This window comes from Argentina anserina, chromosome 6, assembly GCF_933775445.1.
Source record: "Argentina anserina chromosome 6, drPotAnse1.1, whole genome shotgun sequence".
NCBI classification, from domain to species: Eukaryota; Viridiplantae; Streptophyta; class Magnoliopsida; order Rosales; family Rosaceae; genus Argentina; species Argentina anserina.
The window spans coordinates 21,684,381-21,708,344 of record NC_065877.1 but is presented as its reverse complement, the minus strand read 5'-3'; the positions used below and the strand labels follow the sequence as shown (position 1 = coordinate 21,708,344).

The window sequence follows — 23,964 nt, the reverse complement described above, 5'->3', positions numbered from 1 at the left end:
ATAGGTATAATGGTAAGCACACACACCCTGCCAAATGTTCATGTACCGTTGTTTTTACTGTATATTAAAAAAGATGAAAGATTTTGACATGTGTCCACATTTGGAGTGATGTCCGATCAGATTAACAACTCAAAATGTATACACCACTCCTCCATCAGTCTTTTTTCACAACTTCTCACTTTAAAAGAGAAAACTATGTGCTGCTGAGCAAACGCGAAATATTTGCTCGCTCGTATGCTAGCAGTAAGGTTTTAAATTATGTTACGCGCTAGTCTAGCGGAAAGCTAGGGACTAATGCCCAAAGGACCAGACAGTTTTATTTAATTTATTTATTTATAGTTTATATTAGATATAACTATATACATTAAACAATATTAGAGATATTATAATGTTCAAAAATGGTGAGAACACGCAAAATATAAATAAATGCTTAATAACAATGAGAAAACGAGTTCTTAGAATTTTTTTCATAAACATATAAGACATAGTGCATAATCGGTCAATTAGACAGACTAATCGACTAATTTTCAGCCTAGCGCCTAACTTCGGAAACTAGGCTATAAACGGAACAGTGAGACCATCTAGTGCTTAGGCGGGGATTTCTTTTTAGAACTATGACCAGATTGCTTCTACACCTGTGAGTGTGGGATATCTACACGAAAAAAAATATGAAAATGAAAGAAAAAAACAATAAAAGAAAAGAGGGGGAGGTAGCGGCCAAGTGTGGTTACACGTGGGTTTATAAAGAACAAAGAACCCAGCAGCAAACTAAACTGAACAAAACCTTGAGAGACAGAGGGCCTTTGAGACTTGGGGTTTAGACTTTAGAGAGAGAGAGAGAGGAGATGACTAGCGGCAGCGAGGCCAAAGCTGGAAAGGGATTTAGGGGGAAGATGGAGCACTACTTGTACAGCGGTGATAAGAAGCACGTCTTCGCCGGCATCGTTCTCATCAGCGCCGTCTTCGCCGTTCCTTGGTACTTCATGACTCGAGGTCTCATTTCTTCATTTCTCTTTCTCTACTCATTCTTCTTATGTTTCCATCTCAACGGCACCGTTTTGATTCTTGATTTACTTGTACTGATGAAAGAACCACGGATTCAATCTAGACCATATTGTCAAATTGCCGGTTTTTTTTTTTGGGTTTAGGGTTTATGTTTCTCCTGAACTAAACTTTGATTAGGTAAAGATGTAATTTTTTTGTTTGAACTGAATTTATGATGCATTCATGTGCTAGTAAGCTTCACAATCCGAATTATCTATCGATTTTATGTTTAATCAGTTTCCTTCTGAAAGTCAGTTACATTAGGCCTCAATTGGGTGGGATTGGTTTCAATCATGGGGATTGAGGTTGCATAATTTAGATTGGGACTGGGTATTGCAATCAGATTGTAGATTTGAGTTAGAAGACTAAAACAATGAATTGTACCTGACTCCTTGCATTAGTAATCTCGAAATCCATGTTGTTTATTGAATCTCGTCATATCTTATACATTCTAAAGGTTGTATCTTACATGACCCTCCTACGTTGGTTTATGATGCTTTGCTGGATGACATTGTTGGTCTTTGTAGAACTAGGGAGTTTATGGCCTGTAGCTTTGGCTAGTTTTTCCTTTGTTCTCTTTTGCTTGTGGCTAATGGCCCCATCCGTACCTAAAAAAACAATATTCTAAAGGTTTTTCAATGTTGTAATCAGATGCAGATCTTTGTTTCAAAATATTGATGTCACTACATTCCAATGGAGTTTTCATACTTGTTCATCTGACCTCAGGAAAGTAGTATTGTTTAGAGTTGTGTCAAAGTATTCAACATATTAAATCTTTCTCTTTATGATTCATATAAAATTTAAAATTATGTTTCTAGGTTTGTGATACGCAAGTTGTCATATAATCTTTTGGAAAGCCGGCAGTTGTTTGTCTCTGTTGTTGCAAACTAAGAATAGAAGCCAGTGACTTCTGCACGGTTACTTTCCACATGACTGGTTTTTTTTTTATATGGAAACAAATGTTATTTTCTCCGTGGAAAACAATTATTGGATATTATGTGTTTTAATTATTCCTTTTATGAGTTCATACTCCACCATCAGCCTTTTGGTTCAGTTACCTGCTAATTATGGCTATCTGTGTTACTTGTGATCTGGAGTTGCAATTTATCTTGTAAAGCCTAAATCTATTACGAATTTGTTCTGTAGGGGCAAAGCATCAATCTCACCAAGATTACTTGGAAAAGGCTGATAAAGCAAGGAGCCAACGACTGTCTTCGGGTGGTGCATCTTCTGCTAAATGATGTGAAAGTTTCTGTCAACATGTAACTTTCATCTTGAGTTTTTGTGGTTGGAAGGTGCAAGAGGTCTTTTTGTTCGGGGTACATTGGTTTTCTCTTCACTTTCCTCAGAAGAGGGGCTTCTCATAATCCTTAAGGACTACCTATTTTTGTTTATGGTATAACTATAATCTCCGAGAAATATATTTCAATAACCAGCTAAAAGTAATTAAGCAAGCATCTTTTGTTATGTTTGGTGTTTAGCTGCAGTAGAAGTGACTTTGGGTAATATTGTATGAATGTTCAGATAGCCTACCACTTCATTTTCTTGGAAAAATTTAATTATATGGGTTTTACATCTTCAGTTCTTCACAATTAGTGTTCGGAACTGTCATGTCTTACAATGCATCTTAGGTTGCCTTGACAGACTTGGTATTGCTAGTTTCCTTGTAAGAACAGTCTGTGTACTGGGATGAGGTAACTTGACCATGGCGAAATGTGTACTGGGATTCTTGGTTAAAGAATAGTCAGTATCCACAATTTCTGAATCGGCGATGATGGAAGAGTCGTGCTGTATGTTTACTACTTCCAGACCCAAAAAACAGAGGAAGTAAATCTATCATAGTAAAAGAGACGGGAAATCCCTTCAGATAACGGGTTACAACTTTTTTTACTCCAATAAGAAGGATTCAACTTGTTACACAAGTATTTCTGCATGGTTACTAGCAAGATGAATTAGGAGCTCATTTCCAACTTCAAGTCTCATGGTGTTCACATGGTCAGTAACATCAATTGATGGTTCAGTGTTATTTTCTTGTTGAGACAGATAAATATTATTCTGCTTATTCTTGAGTTTCCACTAGCAACTTTAAACAATGAAGCACTACACAGGTTGTCCAAGAAACCAAAACCGATGGAAAAATCAAATATTTTATATTATAAGCTAATATATTTGAAGGAATTTACAGGGATTGACGGGATATCTGGGAAGATATCTGCCAGTTGATTTTTGAATGAAAATGAAAGAATTGATCCAACCAGCCGAATTTGTGTTTAATCTAGGAAGTGGAAGGGGAATAGTAATCACTTCCTTTTCTTCTAATTTTGATCCCTTCATTTGAAGTTTCATTTTAGATCTCTACAGTGGCATGAGTCTTCTATTCTTGAAGAACCACACAAATGCAGAAAATATGCAAATGCCAGTTACTCCTGTGATTACAAGTACCCACTTAAACGCTGCAGGGTCATCAAACAATGGGATTTCGAAGTTCATGCCAAAGATTCCTGCTACAACTCCAAATATTGCAACCACAAAAGTTCCAGTCGTTAGTAGAAGCTCAAATTGAATCAGCTGATTACGGACATTATCCTGAAACCAAAAAGTCTATAATGTTAATAATCCATTTCCATAATATAGCTAGATCAAAGAAGCTGAAATTTAATTCCCAGTTCAAAGCAGGACAGCTAATGGATGGACTAAGAACAAAATGCCAGTTACTGAGTAATTTTGAGTTTTTAATCCATCAATTAACCTGAAATGTTTTCTTTAGATGGAATTAATTTAGCACGACTCCTACTCACAGTTTTATCCGGACATGTTTTTCACTTGTCTTTATGGTCAGTTGATACCCAATGTGCTAATAAATTAGTTAAAAAACAAAACTTGTAGAGGAAAAGAAATTAACAAGGTACATACCAGCTGAATGTTGATGAAATCTTCAGTGTCATCAATGTATTCTTTCAACTGAAATATGAAAAGAGATAACATAAGATTCCACCACCCTTATGCCGATGCTACATATAGTGATGCCAAAGCTCAATAGAAAAGGTGCCATACATACCGAAGTCAGCTTATTCAGGGTGCTATCAATGACAACAAAGTATGCTTCCAGTAGCATTTCAAGCTCTTCTATACTCTCTGTAGCACTTTCTGAACTTCTCATGCTTTCATGTCGACTCCTTGCAATACTCAAGCTTTTCTCAAGTTTTCGACCATCGGGAGGTGAAGATACGGGGGAAACAGGAGCAGAAAGAGATGCACCATCATTCGATCGATAGCCCATCACAGATTGATCACCATAAAATGATGCCTCCATACGACTTTTCTTCTCCGTTAGATACATCTCAGCCATATCTCCATCATCATCCATGAGCTGCTCTATTTCATCCCGAACCTAAACAGATGTGCAGAGATTAAAGTAAATGTTGGTCCCTTTTGGATCTCAAGAAGCATGGTGCTAATTATGAGATAAATGCCATACCTTCTGAACTCTTCGAGTCAAGGCAAGAAGTCTGCTTTTCAATCGTCGGGCACGTTCCAAGTTCAGTGTACTGATCTTCGAAGTAAGCTCATCAAGTAAGGGATATGCTTCAATTTCCAGTTCAGCTGCCTTCAATGTATCAGATTGACCAATGAGGTGCTAACTCAGAGTGTTTAACCAACAAGCAATTATTTAAGTTCAAAATATCATGTCCCAAGTTCCAAAAGAGCATTAATGTGAATCCACAAGGAAGAGAAAAAATATTTGGCACAAAGCCTTCAGACCCCGCCGCAGCCAACCCTCCCCCCAGGTCAAAACTGCTCCTACTTCTGTCTATCCACAGTACCAAACCATGACTGTCAATTTCACTACTGATTTGAAAGCCCACTCCATATAGTAAATTATGTACGAGTTCAAGCTACATATGCAGAAGCTAAAGACTGTTTCCACACAGGTGTAATTCACTAATACTACTAAAACCCAAATCAATATTTGGTTTTCAAGCTGGCCAATGCTATGCGGATTCTGACATATTCACCAGTAAATAATTCAGAATGCATAAAAACAATTATCCTCAAAATTTTAAAAAATTATTTAAAAAATAACATGCATAGTGTGCAGACAATCTCTCGTTTGATAAAAGAGAAACTGCACGTCTGCCCCCAATAACATGTTTCAGCATCCTGCATATCATTGCCAATAAATTTACCCATGTACCTAAAAAGTGTGTAATAGGGTTGTAGAATGTGTGAAAGAAAAAAAGAGAATGACTCATCTTCTTGTTCCGTGACAAAACCTTCCCTCTCTCGTTGAAGGATTTGCCTATACCAGAAAAATTTTCTGGACATTTAATTGAAGGATTCACACAACCTTATGCACCAATTTATCTCGAACTAATCATCAAAACTGGACACCTAAAACCTGAACAGTAATTGCAAAACTACAAGTAACAAGCAGATGTCATGATAGAGCTATTGGATGATAATTGTTATCTGCTTAATACTATAGTGAAGAGTTCAATAAATTCATAGAATTTATAGGCAGAGATATTTATTAAAGATAAAAACAGTCATCACACACTTATCTAATAATGATGACTGATGCGAGATAAAGAACCTAAATTATTGTACTACTCTTCTACACACCTGAGAATCAAGGAATGTACAAGCAGCCTCCAGAGCAACTTCTAAAGCCCTAAATTCAAAGGGCAGATAGTCAGGAGATGTGCTCCCAAACACATTATCAAAATTTCTACCTCCCCTCCTCCTGCTCATGTCAGAACCATCAGACTGCCAAACATCACCTACACCACTTGTTGTCAATCTTTTCTGTAGCTCCACCACATACTGCAATACGTAGTTATCAAGGGAATTCAAAAGCAGAACCTCATCGGCCGTGATAATACAACGTATCTGCTCTAGATTCACTACAATGGCCTTCTCTCTGCCAAGGATGGTTGAGGGGTACACAAATAGCGGATCAAGCAGGCGCAAATCACGGGCAGGTAGATCACAACGCCGCATCATGGTGAACTTGTCAACCTCAATAATCTGAGAATTCCCGGACGTATCAACACGGATCCAAGACCGAAGCCCCTGGCCTCGCTTCTTCAGCCCCAAAACATCAACTCCATGAAAAGGTTGCCTTCCAAATGCCGGTGACCTGTAAGTTGATTCCCTAAGATTTATAGCTGATGCAGGTTTCGGCACTTTGGGCGGAAGCAGACGCTCCTTGAGGTCGTCCATCTTTTATGAGCTCCAAAATGCTGCAACACACACAAAAGTTATTTCAAATACCTCCTACAATTTCTGTATTTTTTTTTTATGTACTAGAATACTACTCAATTTCATAGTGAATGTGTGCAGAATACTATGTGATCCATAAGGAAGTAAGACACAACAACAGTAAACATAACAATATAAAGAAAAGGATGCAGCATTATGAAATCATCCTAAAAAGACAACTAATGCAAGCCGGGAGTGGAAAAACGCTCCTACTTCGACATAAACAGTTGGTAAAAGCGTAAGCTTTCGCCATTAATTATGTGGATATACGATATGAGTTTGCCCAACCAATGTAAGACCTACTGCTTAAGCTCTTAAGCCATGTTCCAAGAACACAGCTATCACAAGTTGCAATTCGAAACAATATCCACATAAACAAACATAAAACTCAATAGAACGTCTCAAGTCCGGTTTCGAAACCTGAATTGCAGTCTCCAGATACGCATATAGCCATGTGAATACATACAATTCATTACCTGAAGAGTGAAGACTGATCCTCAATTGAACAGATTTCGGACAAGGGGATTGGGAGATTCTCAGCCTTGGATTACAGAATCAGAGAGAGAGAGAGAGAGAGAGAGAGAGAGAGAGAGGGGAACCAAAGAATCATATGGAAAAGGGCAATCCCCTATCAATTATCATAATATTTTTTTTATTTTTTATTTTGATTTTTGATTTTTGATTTTTGATAATTATTATGACACAAAACTAACAGTCTTTGATAACAGTCTTTCATGGTTTGTCTGGTCGTACACTCAGACTGCTTTCCAATTTTATGGGTCAAGTCATTCAATTGGGCCTCACTGACATTTTTATTTGTTTATTAGCATCGACGACTCGACGAGCTCCATTTTCCTCTTTCTGAGAATTTACACTTGGTTTGATCTAGTGGAGCTCTCCTGGTAATTATAGGACATCTCTAGCTCGAATCCAAGCTTGTGAAAACATCCTTTTGAGGAAACATAATTTGACTTGGATAGTAACTTACTCAGCTACTATTTAATTACCAAAAAAGAGAAATTTCTAAACTTTCTCCTCCAAATGGAACAAAATGTGATTGGCTATCTATTTTGCGTCATAGCCAGGTTAAATGATTAGAGAAATATTGTTATGGGGATGGAATAATAATGGCAAGAGCAGGTGCGAACAACTGAAACAAGTTCGTGTATGATGTATGTTGGGTAAACGTTGAAGGGAATTTTTCAAACCTCACTCGCATAAATATATAATTGTGTATGTGAGTTAGTTAGGGTTGTTAATGGATAAAAGTTTTGGAACCTTTTGAACCCTGTCTGTAACCACTATAGCCTCAAGAAAACAGTATGATGCGTACGAACGGCAAATCGAACAACAATAAGAAGGAAGCGCATTGAGGGTTTACCCAAACTTTTATGGTTAATCACAAATTCCTCACTTGTCCGACTGTGGCTGATCAGCAAGTAACTCTAATGTGCCCATTAACCCCTTCTTGTTCTCCCATAACACACTTTCAAAACCCTTGAGTAGTTTGCTACATTCAAGCAAATAGAGTAGCCATCAACGCACTCTTTGTTAGTTGGTGCCTAGTTGAGTATTTGTTTGTAGAGAGATCTGATATCATTTCAGATCTTTATAATTAGGAAGTCAGACTTACGTTCACCTTTTGTATTCGACAGTTTTATTTATTAAGGCGTTAGAGTAGCCGCACAAGCCCTCTATTAAAAAGAAAAACTGTATATGATACACCCTATGGCCTTTAGTGCAGACACTTTAAAATCTGCAACAACTAAACAAAAATTGGACGCCCATTTTCCCCGTGCTTAACACTTTAACCCAGTTTTGAACTATGAAAGAAACAGAACAACAAATAATTGTTGTAATGTATGAAGGTTTAACAGTGAATCCTGCAGCCACGGCTCACAAGAACAAACAAGATGTTTCCGCAAATGACTTGGGTTTATCCATCAGGTTTGTATCACTAATTTATGGGGCACAAAACCAAGCCGTGCGGGGAGGACAAAACAAATAAGCCATGTCCATCACTAATTTAAGGTAAAGATTCTCTAGTAGAACAGGATGAATTGATAGATGCCCACAACACAAAACTTCTTTTAGAAATAGAGAAAATGACCCGAGTGATGCAGAACAATAGTTATATAGTATTCAAGTTCACTACTCAAGTAAAAGGAAGTTCTTGAGAATTTCATTCATTTGTAAACTGCCAGGGTAAGACCTCTAGCATGAGATATGTACAAAAAGGATATTTATATCCTTGCTTGGACTATATACAGGAACAACCGTTCAGGTTGTAATGGATTTGGATGAAGATTTGAACCATCTATTGATTAATTACAATTGGTTCTTTAAATGTAAGGATTGATATGAGAAGTGTAGTCCCTAATACCAGCTCCTTCCCATCCCATCCATTCCTCCCACATATCGTAATCTGGATCATTCATTCCTCGCATCGAATCATCCTCTCCTTCCTCATACGTCTCATACATTTGTAATGGAGTCGTTTCTTCTCTCAAGTTGCTCATAACAGTCTGCAAAAACAAATCATAGGAACTTCAATCAGATAATTGTTAAACATCATAATCAGGGAGCACTATATTCCTTTCAGACTCTATTATTTGTTAAAACATCCTAATCACATACTTATCCAGGAACCTAATCACCTAATACCACAAATAAATTCTTGAAACATTAAAAATATAGATGCTGCTAGTTGATTGTGAATTATGTAGTGGTGTCCCATCTAACATTATTGAATATTAATCATCCCCCACCATTCACAAAGATGCTGTCGATTAATTTGATTGCTTAAACCACCATATTCCATTGGTTTACAATTTCCTTCAAAACAGTCCATAAAATCCAACTTTTTTCCATGTCTCTAATCATATAGATCATGAGTCCCATAGTACTACTGTGACTCCACCTACTCTTTACTTTCAGAGAAGTAGCTACAAACCTTATCCTACATCAAATTTGTTCTCAACTATGGATGGTGTAGGTGAATCCTACTTTAAGCAAGAAATTTCGTTAAAGAAGCCGTCTTCACAAACAAAATCCACTTATGTCGAAAAGATGCGACCTTTAGAGTACCACTAGATCAAACTACATAAGACTGATCATGTAAATTTAAAAGAAACTCAGCTAGTAATTGCTTAGATAATTCTAAATCAGCAACCAATTTATGCCCTCAAAGGTTTTCGTTAAATACTAGTAGGAGAAACAAATCAACACAACCTTCTAACCTAATTCTCCAACCTCTGTTTTGTGATGCAATTTATATCTAAGAATTATATGCATGCGTACAAAACAGCAGGCTCGACACATAAATCATAATTCACAAGGCTGAGAATACAAAAGAAAATGCCAAGAAGAAACGATCATGAATACTTACATCATAAGCCTCATTGATTTCGTGAAACTGAACACCACAATTGTTTCCTCTACATACATCTGGATGATACTGCACAAACCACATAGCAAACACAACCATCAAACAGAGCCCCAAAACAAGCATCACGTCTAGTTGTAAATCCACATAAAAAAAATAAACCAAGAAACTAAAAAAAAAACAAGCTAAAAAATTTAAAGATGGGATGAGAGATCAAACCTGCAAGGCAAGCTGTCTGAAAGCCTTCCGGACCTCAGATTCAGAGGCACCGGGTCGGATCCTCAAAGTCTGATACGGATCCATCACATTAGAAGAAACACAAGACACCATAGCCCTGTTCACAGTCTTCTTGTTCCTCGAAGATTTATTCTTAAACGAGTTGATCCAAGAAGACCCATTTCCCCCAACAACACCAGCAGCAGCAGCAGCCATTTCAAATCTCACAAAAATCAATCAAAACCTCACAAACCCAAATCACCAAAAACCCTTCTCAACTTGGTCGTATATATCTCACAAAGGTTTATATATAACCAAATGGCTATATCAGGATCTGGTTTTACAGAACAACAGGCAAATGAAGGCAAATAAACAATGGGAGTGACGGGGTTTGGTCTTCTCTTTGTTTTTGGGTAACGCAATGATTCGTTGAATAAAATAGAATGGAAAGCATGGGGTTTTTTCAAAGACAAAGAGGGGTGTATTTATAGGGAGGAAGAGAGGGGGGTTTAATGAGGTCCTTATCCAATCGGGTCCGATTCAGGGGTGGCGTGCCTTGTCTCCTTCTTCTCCTTCTCGGATTGGAAAACCAGACCAGTGCTTATCTAGTTTGGCTCTTCTCATTTGGCCTCAGTCAGTTTTGGTTTCTGGTGACCTTTGCTTTGGCGTTGGGTTTATCTTGGAGAATATCCTATCTTTTATGTTTCGAGATTTACGTTTTTGGCCATACTATTTGATTTTTTTTGCAGTTTGGTCCTACCTTGAGATGGACTCATTCAGCCTTTCTTTAATTTTAATTATTTTCATAATACGTTAGGGTGAGGTCATTGACCGGGTGTTTGTTTTTCTGGTTATTAATAGTGGGGTGACTTAGCTCAATCTCATTCTTGCATCTCCTTGATATTATTTTTTTGGTTATTGTAATGGATCGTTTTCATCGTCTCAACATCAAGGTTGCATTCAACTAATATTTCCATATTTTCATACGCGATGTTAGGGGTACGACATCCTAAAACTAATACGTCTGTTGTTATACTCGATTCATCATTTTGTTTTAAGTTATGTAGTACGAACACAAATGTTCATATTAAAAACAATACGATACGCGGACATGAAAAATTAAAATTTTTTTATACATAGACACGTCAATTAAATATTAATTTTAATATATATACCTATTAAAAATTTAATTTGAAAATATTTACTTTGCTATATATATTAAAATGTGCCTAAATGTTAACAAAAATCATTCTGCATGAGTGGTTAAGGAGTTGCAAATCTCATTGCTCACAATTTTGGATTTTCTCTAATTGAGTATCCATTGTGTGTCCTAAACAGGATACGTGTGTCCATGGCGTGTCCCCATCCGAAATACGCGTGTCTTGGCGTATTTGTTAGTGTCCGAGCATATTCATATTTGTATCCGTGCCGGACACGCGATATGTGGGCAAAGTCATGTCTGTACTACCTAGGTTTAAGTAAATGAATTTGATGTTAAAATTTACAATTAATTTTATACTTTATGAATTTTGTATGATTATATCTAAATTTACTAGAATAGTTTTTCGATTCAAGTTATCACTTATATATATTTTCTTGGTCATATAGTTCTAGTCTTTTTTCCTTCGGTCATTGGAAACAATGGTTTTTGCCATTTTAATCAAAATAAACACGTTACGCATAACGATGTCATTTCACGCACTGAATCTAAGAAAACAAATGTAGTAATCAAATTCTATTTAGGACCGATAGGTACTGCCATTTAAGGAAATATATACCTAATTACACGCACTTAGCACCAAGATGGCTACATCCAATAATTATCCAATTTGGATTTGGCACTTGTTTTTCGGTTGCTTATTTGGGAACGACATGTTAGCCAAGTTGACATGTTCAATGCAATCGTGTAAATGCCTCCCTTAGTTGCATAGCCGGTCCATGTTTGAAAAATATTCTGTGTACTTGAAACATTACGTTGTACTGTCATGTGATGTACCTAACCAATTATATTATTCTATATTTAAATATGAGTAACTAATCAGAAACAAACACAATAAAAATGGACCAATAACATTAAAATGGTACGTTACGTAAACTTTGTATCAGGTACATATAATAATTTTTATATTTGTTAAAAAAAGAGAAATTCACACAACTAATTTCAAATACCGACAGATAAATTACGAAAACGTACTAAATTTAAAAAAAATACAATGAATGAGAAGTAGTTTGAACTCAAACTGAAGAATTTGTTTTACTCCAAAATTGTCAAGCCACAAGGGAAACACGTAACTCTTTTTAACCTTGGCATCCTATTTGAACTAAATAGTCATATGAGATAGCAAACAATTCAGGTACTTGGTATGCTCACATATTTCATATTTGTATGTTTCTCAAAGTAGACTTTATTTAGGGTGAGTAAACTTGGTATGGTTAACCGAAGAGACGTACATTATAATTTTTTTTATAATTTATATTAATTTTTTCTAAATTTATGTCTCAAAAACATACGTTGTAATTTCATTCGCGCAATTATGTATAATTTTTTAATTATATTAGTCATAGAATTTAAAATTAGCATGTCAAAATCTCACTCTCACCATCGTAGTTATTATTGTACAATTTTCTCACACGTCTGGGTCAAAGTATTACACCAGGAAACGTAGAAGGAAGAACCGATCCTCCGCCTTAATTAGAAAACCCAATAACTACGCACAAAACAAATTTTGTCATTTCATTAAAAGACGAAACTACCCCCAATCGTGTCCTTGTTGGCTAAAATGCGAAACCTATGCGGATCAAAGTAGAATAGCCCTACATCTACGGGCTAGGGGGCTTCTATCTAAATTGACCCACTGCAGCTTCACTTTCACCACGTGTCCACGTAAATTTTCCTATTTATCCAGAAGTTAAAAACCCAAAATCAATTATGGCGTAGCTCTATGACACGTGGGGAATTGTATGTGGCGATATTAAAGGCGTTGTGGCGTTTATCTCGTGGCTCGTACCGTTTGTTGGATAATATTGAGGAATTTATTTTTATTTTTTGAAGAGATAACAATATTCAGGACTTGTTTCCCTAGGGTGTATATGTGACTCACACGTGGCACGCACGTGGGAATAGGAGGGTACCATGTCACAAATTTGGGATGTCCTTCAAATAAGGGGTGCCGGTGGCCTCCGTGGGAAAGGTCCACATTGTCCGCAACAATGAGAAATGATTAGTGTGATACGTTACCCTTAACATGCTACATTATAGTATTCCATAAATCCATATGAACACAATAAACATGCTCGTGTGTATTATTTTAGTATTGTAGGTTACATGATGCATGAATCATGTGCTTAAGGTTTATGAGGCTACATAATAATTAGTTGAAAGGAATTTTCCCTTCCAATGGATCTATGTTGATGAGTTGGTATTTTAGCTCTATTCGTCTCTTACAGTTTTATTCTTGCGTTTCACAATGATTTTGTTATTTGAAAATGTCGTTGCATTGCAGATGTGAGAATAACGTTGATTTGGATGAATGTTGTGGCTCATGCGTTCGAGTTACGCGGTTGCAATCTTGTACATGTTTTGACCAAGTGTCTAAACATAAGATTCATATGAACAAACTTGGGGCACAAAAAACATCATTTGACCAATTTTGCATACAGCAACACTTCAAGCTTGTTCTTCTTCGTAGAGTGATTATAAGACTAGTGTATATCGTTCCAGACACAACACTCTCAGGACACATGTACAGAACTCGAGCTAAACAAAATACCATGAACATGTACAGTCGAGGATTCAATCGTTTCTAATGAATTTATAGTTCCTGAATCACCAAAGCCAAAACTTTCAGATCATGCCTCGTTTTTCAGTGGCCATTAGATGACTAGCTAGGCAAAACCTCTATGTAGCTTGTCCCGAGCTTTTGCCCTTCTCAGGCAATGGACCAGATGAGAGAGGGTTGTTCCCGGTAGAAGCCTTCTCAGATAGAGGATCAGAAGAGAGAGGCTTGTTCCCGGTAGGAGCCATCGCAGGTGATGGATCGGATGAGAGAGGCTTGTTCCCTGTAGAAGCCTTCTCAGGTGATGGATCAGACGGGAGAGGGTTGTTCCCTGTAGAAGCCTTCTCAGGTGATGGATCAGAAGGGAGGGGTTTGTTCTCAGTAGAAACACTTGTTGAAATAACATGCTTCTTAAACTGAACCAAGATCATTGTCATGTTGTCACATCCTTCCCCACCTGTTGAGGGTGCCAAGCACCTTTCAAATACTCTCTCACAAACCACTGACAGTTTACTTTCCTGCATCATTAAAAAGGTATTTAATGTTGCCCAAACAACTCCAAAGTTGGAAGATAGGGAAAATATGTAATGTAAACTTACATTTTTCAATTGTTCACGAACATAATCCACAAGTTGTTGATTAGATAAACAGTCCCTACAGAGTTGCACCGAAGTTTCAACAAAGTAGAATGACGTGAAACCAATGCAGTTTCCAAGAAGAGTTCAAAGAAACACATAGCATAGCTTACTGTTGTGTTTAAGATACATGCTACCCCAACACTCTACTTCCAGAAACAATAGCAAGAAGGCAACAAATAATTGACATGCACAATGGGACACAATATATGAGATTGCAATCAACCATGCATAAAGTTTCTCAGAATGCATAAAATTAAAGGCATTACAAGGCACAATGATTCTTGCTGAGCAACATATTTAGCTTAGTTTTCACTTCATCTTGCTACCAAAGTTCCCCAGAAATAACTTTCAACAAACGAAAAATATAACTCTAAGTAAACTATTGACTTCAGATTTCTGGAGAATGTGACAAACTCAAAATCAAACTTTTCATTAACTGATAGATATATAGCAATTCAGATTCAGCTACTCGTAAACAGATAATAAGAAGAAGAAACTTAAGAATAGAAAGATTTCCTTCAAATGACCCTTCAAAATAAAATTCAATAGATTTCAGATATGGAAGCTCACATAATGACATGCAACATCTTGGAAGCTAAAGAAGGTTTCACAAAATGCGCATGACATTTACTAAATGAAAACTATCCGTACATTGTTTAGAGGACAATTAAGACGGATGCACACACGTTAACAAAACGTAAGTATAAGAAAACAAGAAGCTGACTTACCATATCCCATCACACGCTATGACAAGAAACTCATCATCATCACATATTTCCACCTACATCAAGTGGATTTTGAAAATTAGTTAAATAAGAAAGTGAAGTTATAAATCCATTATCCAAAAAAAAAAAAAAAAACAATTACCCAATCGTTAATGGATTTTAGTGAATACTAAATGTAATACTAATCAAAGTCCAAACATGTAATTAAATAACAGAAGTTTGGTAATTTTCAAATAGATGAATTACTCATGCCACTTCTACTATTGAAAGCCAAAAATAAACATGACATACACTTGTTACATCTGGATAGGCAGTTACGACCTGCTTTTCAACAGGCAGTTGTTTGTTTTGCTTGAATTCAACATCTCCTGTAAGCAACAAAAATTAACATCAATAAACGAGTGGAAATTACTTTCATTTTTCTCTTCACCAAATTAGAAAACAGATGTACCAATAGCTCTTGACAAGTTCAAACTTCCATTCACCCGTCCAACTTGGATAAATCCACCAGCCTTCTGAATTCTTTCCTTCTCAATCTCCAAGTCAGGCTTATGATCTTTAGACAAAGGATATGCCTGCATTTATAACTTTAATAAGGTATCACACCATCCTGACTCAAATTGTCACTCATGAGTACAACACCACAATAACAAACAAATTGATATATGGCTAGACACTAGCATTTGGGCCTGAGTGATCGTGGTTACTTAATCCTCGCAGATTGGGGATCATAACCATTCAAGTGTTCATTTGTTCAATTTGTTTGTCCAGTTTTAGTATCTTCCTCGCTTTGTTCAACACCTCTGACATATACTTACCAAACAAAAAGCAATCAACATAAAATCATGGACATGTAACATAACACTTGGCTACAAGTGCTCATGTCCCAGAAGTGTTGGTGAGTAGTAAAGATGGACAAAAACATTTATTAATTAGTAAATCTTGCACAAATTGAAGGAATGACACCAGCAATTTTTAATAAATGAAAGATGACAGGCTCAAATTAATAAGAACCTCTTTTCCTTAGGTTCTACAAGATTAAGAGTATCTGTATTTCATACAATAACTTTGTGAAATTCTAGAACCACTCATGCAGATTAAACACATGCTCACATGCAGTTAATCTGAAACCCAAAAGAACTTGATAAGCACATTACCAGACCAAAGCAGCTAACTAACCATTGCCATATCACCTTCTTCTATCTACAACTATGGCCCATATGAGTCTGTGTGTTGTGTCATATATATGTAATACCAGTACTGATGCATCTTGGATGTTCCACCAAATGAATATCTTACCATGGCAGATACAATTACAGAGGTTTTGAGAAACGTCAAATTTCCTAAATCATTATTGCCCAATTGCAGTACAGCTCTGAGAATTGTTTTTATTTTTAAAAGACAGTTTTGACAATAATCCAACAGGATAACAACTATACCAAGTTTGTACAGCGGGTAATAACATTATTTATTAAAATTGAACCAGTGCAATAAGTTTGACTATTTTTTTTGGAAATGCTACATAGAGAGGGAGAATTACCTGACCCTTCCTGGATATTACACAACGGGAATCACCAGCATTGGCAACAACAAGTTGATTGTTTCGGATGATAGCAACACAAGCTGTGCTTCCAGAGTTTGGTCCATCAAAATCAGAGTGAGGTCCCTAATTACAAGAGTAAAGCTTTCTTTTAAGGATACAGAATACTTTAAAATATGTATCATACATAAAGCACATAAACCATGTTCCACATTAGATTTGACTATATCAATATCAATGCAATGTAAGCAAACTCGTATTTCAATAGAACATTATGCAGAAGATGTTTTCAAAGCAGATGCTAAAAGCTTACCAAACCTTTGCATGATGATTACTATGATCCATAAAAGATTTCAATTGGCTCCTTCAAATTTTTGAATGGAATGAGCACTGAGCACCAGACAGGACTCAGATTTGATACATGGAAAAGATTTGCTAAAAACATTAAACTTTCGCACAGAACTCTCTGACGCTCATGCCTCTATAAACCCTCTACTAGTCCCACAGAGAAAAGCTTTGCTGTGATGCAACTTAGTAATGAACTTAATACATCTCTTAGATAGCGTAAACCAGTGTATACGTGGAAATTAACTAGTATACAGTAATTGTGCACAGCCAAATGTACACTATATAAACCTATACATACCAGCCATATGAGTCTGATGGTAACTCTAATTCAGTTCTATTAGATATACATGGAGGCAGATTTAGGAAGTGATCAATTAGCACTGAACCATCCCAGGCAATTACCCCAATTGATACGAAACAGTCATTTACAAAATTTTATGTTTTTGAGAAGTACTTATGAGTTTGATTCCAAATACCACAACAATGCCATTCTAAAACTATCACCGTATTATATTCTCATAAAAATCAAGCGACCACACAAATGCTGCCTAACACTCAAAAGGTAGTTAAGTAACAATTTGAATTACATTTTAATTTTCCAAACAAAGTTACAGGATAACAACTGAAATTCAGGTAAAAGGGTCAATGCTTCCACTGCCCACTTATTGGGTATATGGTGAAACTTGAGTATTATTATGAAAACGAAATAATTTTGTATATATCTGAGAGCTTACGTGTTACTTTTTATCTGCAGAAAAGGTTTACCTCCTCGGAAGACCACTGATTAATTTGATTATTAAATGCACTTCTCTTAGCTTCAGCACCCTTGGGAGTAAAGATGAACCCTTCAATAAGGCCTGAAACTTTGTCTATCTTATCACCCAATACAGCTAATTCTCTCCATCCTCTCTGTCCACGCATCATCTCATCCATCCTGCATCAATTACAAGCAGCATTAGTGATAACATTCATGGATTTATTGAAATTGAACGAAGGAAACGAAGAAGAACGAAGGAAACGCAGAGAGAATTATGAACTACATTGTGGACAAAATTGATTGGAAAGTGTAGGATTACAAGAGTACATATAGGACTGAAATAATGAAATTACATGGCTACCCTTCTCTAATATACTATGTAATCCTAATACTCCCCCTCAACCATATGCTTGGGTATCAAGCATAATGGTTGCATCAATGAACAACTAAAAGCTAATAACCAAGAAAACATAACAATAACATAATCCCAAAATCAAAACCCAACATCCATGTAACAATATGAGCACATCCACAAATCTTGTCGGCATTAGCTTTCCAGAAAATGGCAATTAGCAAAAGGGATGACCAACATATAAATCCCACATGCATCAAAACTGATACTTCTTCAGTGCTCAACATATTCAACATCAGTAGCCTAGTCATACCAGGAGTATCGTGACCAAGCAGTGATCATGCAAACAACACTAATTAGTTAATGAAGTTGGAATTGAAAGGCAACAGAGTACAATATAGCACCATACACCTAGCAGAGCATGTAGGATACTAGTAATGTATCATTTCTGGCACACACATCAGGAAACCAAGATATATATATATATACTGACACCTTTTTTCAATCTCTTGAAAGCCATAGATCAAGGTAGATATTCAATTCAACTGCTACCATTAGCAAGAAGCAATGCATGATTAAGGCTGCTAAAACTGTACTTCACAATGATTCAAGAGGACTCTACCAACATCATATAACAGAGAAGAGAGAATCCATGGCAGAAGAGCAGCATAGAAATCAACTAAAATACTGGGAATTCGGATAATCTCTGTGTATTTGCTAGAAACTGATCTTTCTCAATTTGACTGCACACTGCTGAAGCCAACTGCAAACATATTGTTGCAACCATATAGTTTTACCACAAATTTCAAGCACTAATTCTTCAGGCAAGAATGAAAATTAACTGATAACCAACAACAACAACATCGCTTTACTGAGAATACTTGGATAAGAAATCAGTCTGCAACTTGCCAAATCCTTCATTCCTCGACCAACAGAACAACTAAATTTGATACCATCTCCCAAACAGCAAGAACTAGCACATACCCATGAATCCTAACACAGCTGCACAACATTGAGAAATATGCCAGATACATAGTTTCCAATAAGCACCAGACTACCAATCTCTCACTCAATCCCTCATTCACCACGGGTACCAATACAACCAATTAAGAAAGCATTATTCCATAACCCAGATTACCAACAACTAGTCTTCAACCCTTGTACCACATTGCATAAACAACATAGCTGCTGCAGTTAATGTCTCCATCTACATCTTATTTAGATTTTGACTTACTGTGAATTTTTTTTAATAAAGAGGTTACTACCTCCATCCACATCTACACAGAGGCAATACTCCCTCCATCCACATCTACTTAGAGGCTGTACTACCTCCATCCACATCTACGGAGGCTATACTACCTCATCCACATCTACACAGAGGCAATACTCCCTCAATCCACATATTTTTGTCATACAGAAGCCAGTAAACAACAATGTAGCAGTAGGAATATACTAATCAACAACAAACAACCTTATGCCATCACCCAAAAATTCATCATTTAACAAGTAATGTGGCGAGAATACAGAGAGATGGGATTGGAAATATCTCCCAAATATGGATACGCAACTAGCAAAGGAAATCATAGCATCAAACTGAAATTGACATCATTGCACCTCCAATTCCACAATTCAAGTACTAGAAGCATAAAATTGGGAAGAGATTACCAAATTGAAGAAGTTGATGTAAGCAGGGGTGAGCAGCACGAGAACAGACCAGATTGACACAAGTTGTGCTCAGACCACAGTTTGACAATTAAGAATTAGGGGCTACTGAATTAAACATATATAGCACTCAAGAATACCGAATTCCATCTTAGTATGCAACCGTCAGTCCACCATTTTTAACTTCATCCGTCAAGTACTTCAACCAATTCGAAATTCACATAGCCAAAAATTAAGAAAGAGGGTAGAGAGTACCAAAGTAGAAGGCGCAAATAACCACTTCGCAACTAAGCACAGAAGCAAAGTTGAATCAGAGATTTTCGATTCCAACGTAGGTTACATCAACCACTAGTAGCTCTGGCGAAGATGGCAGCGCTGGTGATGGAGGAGTGAAACTGGTGAAGGCGACGGTACAATTCCATCATAGAAAGGCGATGGCAGATCCCAAAATCTCAAACTGGAATTAAAGGAAGAGAATAACCGGGAAGCTCTTCGGTGATGGATTCTGCTCCGAGTTGGTTCTAGAAGTTTCAGCCAAGAGCGAAGAAGAAGGGGACGGAGAGCGCCGAATTCAACTACCGAAAAACAAAAATCGGAAGGCAATGAATGGGCTTCTTCGATTTGGGGCTGCTTGACTTAGATTCAACAAGATCGGAGAGGATTAAGGCTAGGGTTTTACAGTATGGGAAAAACCAGAATTGAAAGCTACTAGAAATTGAAAAGTGCGGAAGCAATACGATACAGAAACCACAAGGCCATAGATCATGACCATGGGCTCTGATACCATGATAACATTCATGGATTTATTGAAATTGAACGAAGGAAACGAAGAAGAACGAAGGAAACGCAGAGAGAATTATGAACTACATTGTGGACAAAATTGATTGGAAAGTGTAGGATTACAAGAGTACATATAGGACTGAAATAATGAAATTACATGGCTACCCTTCTCTAATATACTATGTAATCCTAATAATTAGATGGCGAGCTTACTTTTCTTGGCATCATAGGTATTAAAATTTTAAAAGCTACTTCAAATGAACAGCTACCAGGATATACCACAATACTGTCATGTTTCATAAACATTTTTTGTACCCTCCAATCGTAGTCACTGTAATCTCTTTTTTTTTTTGGGACTGTTATAACCAGGTACATCCAATAGATGATGTGTTTTTTTTTTAAACAAAAAAACAAAACAAAAGCTTGAGCACCAAAATGTTCTCAGCATCGAGTACATTAGCAAAGCTTATTTAGTGAATAGGATTTGATGCAGGATATAAACTGTAAGCAAATGAATATGATATAATGATGCGTTCTATTTTTTTTTTAACGACTATTACTCACATGAGAATGGCACCACTGTGCAGCTTTGTGTTTGTGCAATGACATGATAGACGCATGCACTGAGAAATGCCTAAATTGTAGTTGAACAAGGGTGAGATTACCTGAGAAAAGATTTCTGTAGTGAAGTGCCTAAATCGCCTGCTAGATATGCTTCATGGTTGAGCACTTGTAAGTGGAGATACTTGGCGCAGAAATTTGCCACCGCTTTACCTACATGCAACAGCAGCCTTAACATTGTTATCGACTGCGTTTATTTTAATAAACTCCCACAAAAGAAGATAGCAAAAATTAAGATTAGCAAACCTACTAACTGAAGAAAAAAATGTCATAAAGTTGATTTAAATGCAGGTTGGTTTTTTATTTCCAAAAGGACCAGATTTTAAAGAATCATCTCAAACACAATAAAGGCTGATGCCTGGTCAGCAATCGTGAAGAGAAAAACAAAAGCCAAGTGTTTTAACATGAACTAAAACAAAACCTTCTATTTGTAAGAGAAAAATTGTAATAAATAATGTAAGTCGCTGCCGCTTCAACATCACAGAACTTCAGTAAGTTTTTATTCAGAATTGGCCTTGGATAAAGTACTTGGGAATCCAAAATGAATCTTAATATAAATGCAAATATGTTCTCAAAACAAGGATCATGATTTATCTACGTTAATAACAATAATCATATTTTAATATCATTACTCAACTACATAACTTAAAAAGCTAACCTCCATGACCATCATAAACACCAAAGAAGCATGTGGAGTTGTCGAGGTCTGGATAGGCAGCATGCTGCAACATGATAAGCACCTTTGGCATTAATAGGCCAACCTTTTCAATTACAACAACTTTACCAACAACTTCCATGAGTTCCATGACCCAGTCCGCTAGACTGGGAAATCAAACAAACTCAGAAAGTGGGGCAAAAAAATACAAAGACAATAAGAAAGACAAAAGTTAGCATGGTTTAAGTCTTATTAATGTTCTTTTTCTGGTATCAATCTCTGGTTACTTGGAACTCACGGTATACACCTTTGCTCTCACTCACTCTGGAGTAATACTTGAATCTCACTCTCCATTTGGAGTGAAATTCTCTCTCTCCCCAGCATAGTTGTATCGATTACTCATTGGAACTGGAAAATACATTTATGGAATAAAAAATATAGCACTCCTTCATATAAGAAGTTCAAATGAGACTTTCTCCAACCACCCCTAGTTGAATAATCCTTATACGCTTAGGAATCCTTATTTACCATGTGTATAAATGCTAATTATCAAAGATTCAACTCTTTCCTCATAAATTGAAAGTAATATTGATTAAAATGGAAAGCAAGCACACACAATAACCAAAAAAGAAAAAGAAAAAAAAGGAAACACTAATGTAGTGTGGTTCAAGGCTACCCGGCATCCATGGGGCAGCAATATTGTACTACGTCAATACTAAACGGCACTTGCTCAACTCGATAATCACTTCAACCACGACTTAATCAGATTGTATCGATTATCATCACAGAAAAAAAGTATTCGGCTGAACTGTTAAATTAATTAACAAAAAAATAGGACACTTACAGCATCTTCCATGGTGGAACGCCACCCCTGCATGGAGGACGCCCCGAACCGGAGTCTATCATTCTCACCATCTTCTGATACCTTCTCCGTCTTCGGAGCGCTCAAATATATTCCCATTTCCAGCTGCAACACAGATTCAAATCCCTCATTTGAGTCATTTCACATCCCTCAACAGATTTCAATATTCAATTCTAGAAAGCAATTAACAAAGCTAAAGAACAAATACTAATAAATGCAAACAATGCAAAATTAATTAAGCGAAACCGAAGCGATTCAATTCAACTACAAGGAGCCAAAACCTACCAATCTAATAATCCAATCAATCATGCACATTAGAGAGACTCCGAGTGGTTGTCAAGATTTAACTGAATCGCAGACACTTGGAAGCTTTCCAGAATCGGAAGCAAACGATTCTACTGCGTTTTCTTAACAACCAAACGGATCAAACAAACCAGAAATGATCCAATACAAAACATAAAACTTAATCAAAAGAAGCAAGGAGTGGGTGAAAAACAAGAAAGAAGAGAAGAGGGGATAGGGTTTCGTGGTGAACTTACGGATTGGGGTGAGCGGTGGTTGATGATCGCAGCAAGAGAAGAGGAAGAGTGAGAGATCTGATCGGCAAATGAATGATTTGGCTTTTGGATTTTGATGAGTGAGAGAGAGAGAGAGAGAGAAGAAGTGGAATCGGATATATATAGGCATGGGTCTGGTGAAACCAACGGGCGGACACGCGGCAGGTATTTGACACTGCTTTCTTGTCACTTTAGTCACACATAAAAGTTTCCTTTTTTTTTCTCTGTTTATGGGACCCGGAACCTCTCCTGACCTATAAGTTACCTTACCTTTGAAAAGCAGTATGAGCCTTAGGATGTGAATATTTTCACGTGTCCTCATCTGGTTAGAAGGTCAGGCAAAGATCAATAAGGACGTAGTTAGACAGTATAGCCAATATCAAATTACTATTTTTTAAGTTAAATTTTAATGTTAAAATTTAAATTTTAAATATTAATTCATCCTAAATTTCTATATATAATTAATAAATAATCGTAAATTTTTTCTAACTCATCCCATTATGAAATCATAGCTCCGTCCTTGATTATTGATCAAGAGGTAATCCAGTCCTTGTTTATGAGGTGATGCTAGAGCGAGCGGATATTGACATCATATATATTGAGGAATTATTATTGATATACCTTTTCAAATGTTTGATGCTTTAATTCTTTAAAAAAAAATTAAAAAGGTTTGTTGCTTTAAATTAGTGTTTGAAACTGTGAATTGAGAAAATTTGTGTGTTAATAACATTCTCCTACATTAGAAAGATAAATAAGAATATAAGGTGTATCAATAGAGGAAAAA

The 23,964-nt window shown here is 36.5% G+C and overlaps 4 protein-coding genes across 7 annotated transcripts; 1 reads left to right on the top strand and 3 right to left on the bottom strand.

The window, feature by feature from the left end:
* The first annotated feature begins 779 nt into the window (after positions 1-779).
* LOC126798500 (uncharacterized) lies at positions 780-2,446 on the top strand. The gene is made up of 2 exons (XM_050525497.1): positions 780-993; positions 2,191-2,446. The coding sequence occupies exons 1-2, from the start codon at positions 846-848 to the stop codon at positions 2,283-2,285; spliced, it is 243 nt and encodes an 80-aa protein (XP_050381454.1). The 5' UTR covers positions 780-845; the 3' UTR covers positions 2,286-2,446.
* A 729-nt stretch (positions 2,447-3,175) lies between these two features.
* Positions 3,176-6,895, bottom strand: LOC126798490 (magnesium transporter MRS2-1). Of its 2 annotated transcripts, none has more exons than XM_050525482.1 (6): positions 6,783-6,895; positions 5,668-6,287; positions 4,523-4,651; positions 4,103-4,435; positions 3,958-4,005; positions 3,176-3,630 (listed from the first exon to the last, which is right to left on the bottom strand). In XM_050525482.1, exons 2-6 carry the CDS (start codon positions 6,265-6,267, stop codon positions 3,400-3,402), a joined length of 1,341 nt encoding a protein of 446 aa, XP_050381439.1. In that variant the 5' UTR covers positions 6,268-6,287; positions 6,783-6,895; the 3' UTR covers positions 3,176-3,399. The 2 variants fall into 2 exon arrangements, with proteins under 2 accessions (XP_050381439.1, XP_050381438.1); XM_050525481.1 differs by having other exon boundaries at positions 6,773-6,867.
* Positions 6,896-8,466: 1,571 nt separating this feature from the next.
* Positions 8,467-10,555, bottom strand: LOC126798496 (chaperone protein dnaJ 8, chloroplastic). The gene is made up of 3 exons (XM_050525493.1): positions 9,911-10,555; positions 9,695-9,763; positions 8,467-8,831 (listed from the first exon to the last, which is right to left on the bottom strand). Exons 1-3 carry the CDS (start codon positions 10,121-10,123, stop codon positions 8,649-8,651), a joined length of 465 nt encoding a protein of 154 aa, XP_050381450.1. The 5' UTR covers positions 10,124-10,555; the 3' UTR covers positions 8,467-8,648.
* Positions 10,556-13,515: 2,960 nt separating this feature from the next.
* Positions 13,516-23,273, bottom strand: LOC126798491 (probable protein phosphatase 2C 21). Of its 3 annotated transcripts, none has more exons than XM_050525484.1 (12): positions 23,163-23,273; positions 22,909-23,021; positions 22,606-22,728; positions 21,765-21,828; positions 21,151-21,259; positions 17,700-17,868; positions 16,587-16,712; positions 15,498-15,621; positions 15,338-15,414; positions 15,050-15,102; positions 14,283-14,337; positions 13,516-14,201 (listed from the first exon to the last, which is right to left on the bottom strand). In XM_050525484.1, exons 2-12 carry the CDS (start codon positions 22,936-22,938, stop codon positions 13,806-13,808), a joined length of 1,326 nt encoding a protein of 441 aa, XP_050381441.1. In that variant the 5' UTR covers positions 22,939-23,021; positions 23,163-23,273; the 3' UTR covers positions 13,516-13,805. The 3 variants fall into 3 exon arrangements, with proteins under 3 accessions (XP_050381441.1, XP_050381440.1, XP_050381444.1); XM_050525483.1 differs by having other exon boundaries at positions 22,909-23,030; positions 23,163-23,244; XM_050525487.1 differs by lacking the exon at positions 22,909-23,021 and having other exon boundaries at positions 23,163-23,267.
* Positions 23,274-23,964: the final 691 nt, after the last annotated feature.

Bases quoted from the DNA above. Each gene is read 5' to 3' on its own strand.
- LOC126798490 (XM_050525482.1), bottom strand. From the start codon at position 6,267: ATGGACGACCTCAAGGAGCGTCTGCTTCCGCCCAAAGTGCCGAAACCT. The intron at 4,652-5,667 runs GTGTGTAGAAGA...GATACATTGAAG, and splicing joins GTACATTCCTTGATTCTCAG to GCAGCTGAACTGGAAATTGA. The intron at 3,631-3,957 runs GTATGTACCTTG...TTTTGGTTTCAG, and splicing joins ATTTCATCAACATTCAGCTG to GATAATGTCCGTAATCAGCT.
- LOC126798500 (XM_050525497.1), top strand. From the start codon at position 846: ATGACTAGCGGCAGCGAGGCCAAAGCTGGAAAGGGATTTAGGGGGAAG. The intron at 994-2,190 runs GTCTCATTTCTT...TTTGTTCTGTAG, and splicing joins TTGGTACTTCATGACTCGAG to GGGCAAAGCATCAATCTCAC.
- LOC126798491 (XM_050525484.1), bottom strand. From the start codon at position 22,938: ATGTGCATGATTGATTGGATTATTAGATTG. The intron at 17,869-21,150 runs GTAATCTCACCC...TAATTGATGCAG, and splicing joins CTACAGAAATCTTTTCTCAG to GATGGATGAGATGATGCGTG. The intron at 15,622-16,586 runs GTAATTCTCCCT...TTATAAATGCAG, and splicing joins TAATATCCAGGAAGGGTCAG to GCATATCCTTTGTCTAAAGA.
- LOC126798496 (XM_050525493.1), bottom strand. From the start codon at position 10,123: ATGGCTGCTGCTGCTGCTGGTGTTGTTGGGGGAAATGGGTCTTCTTGG. The intron at 9,764-9,910 runs GTTTGATCTCTC...TGGTTTGTGCAG, and splicing joins TCAGACAGCTTGCCTTGCAG to TATCATCCAGATGTATGTAG. The intron at 8,832-9,694 runs GTAAGTATTCAT...TTGTTTTTGCAG, and splicing joins AAATCAATGAGGCTTATGAT to ACTGTTATGAGCAACTTGAG.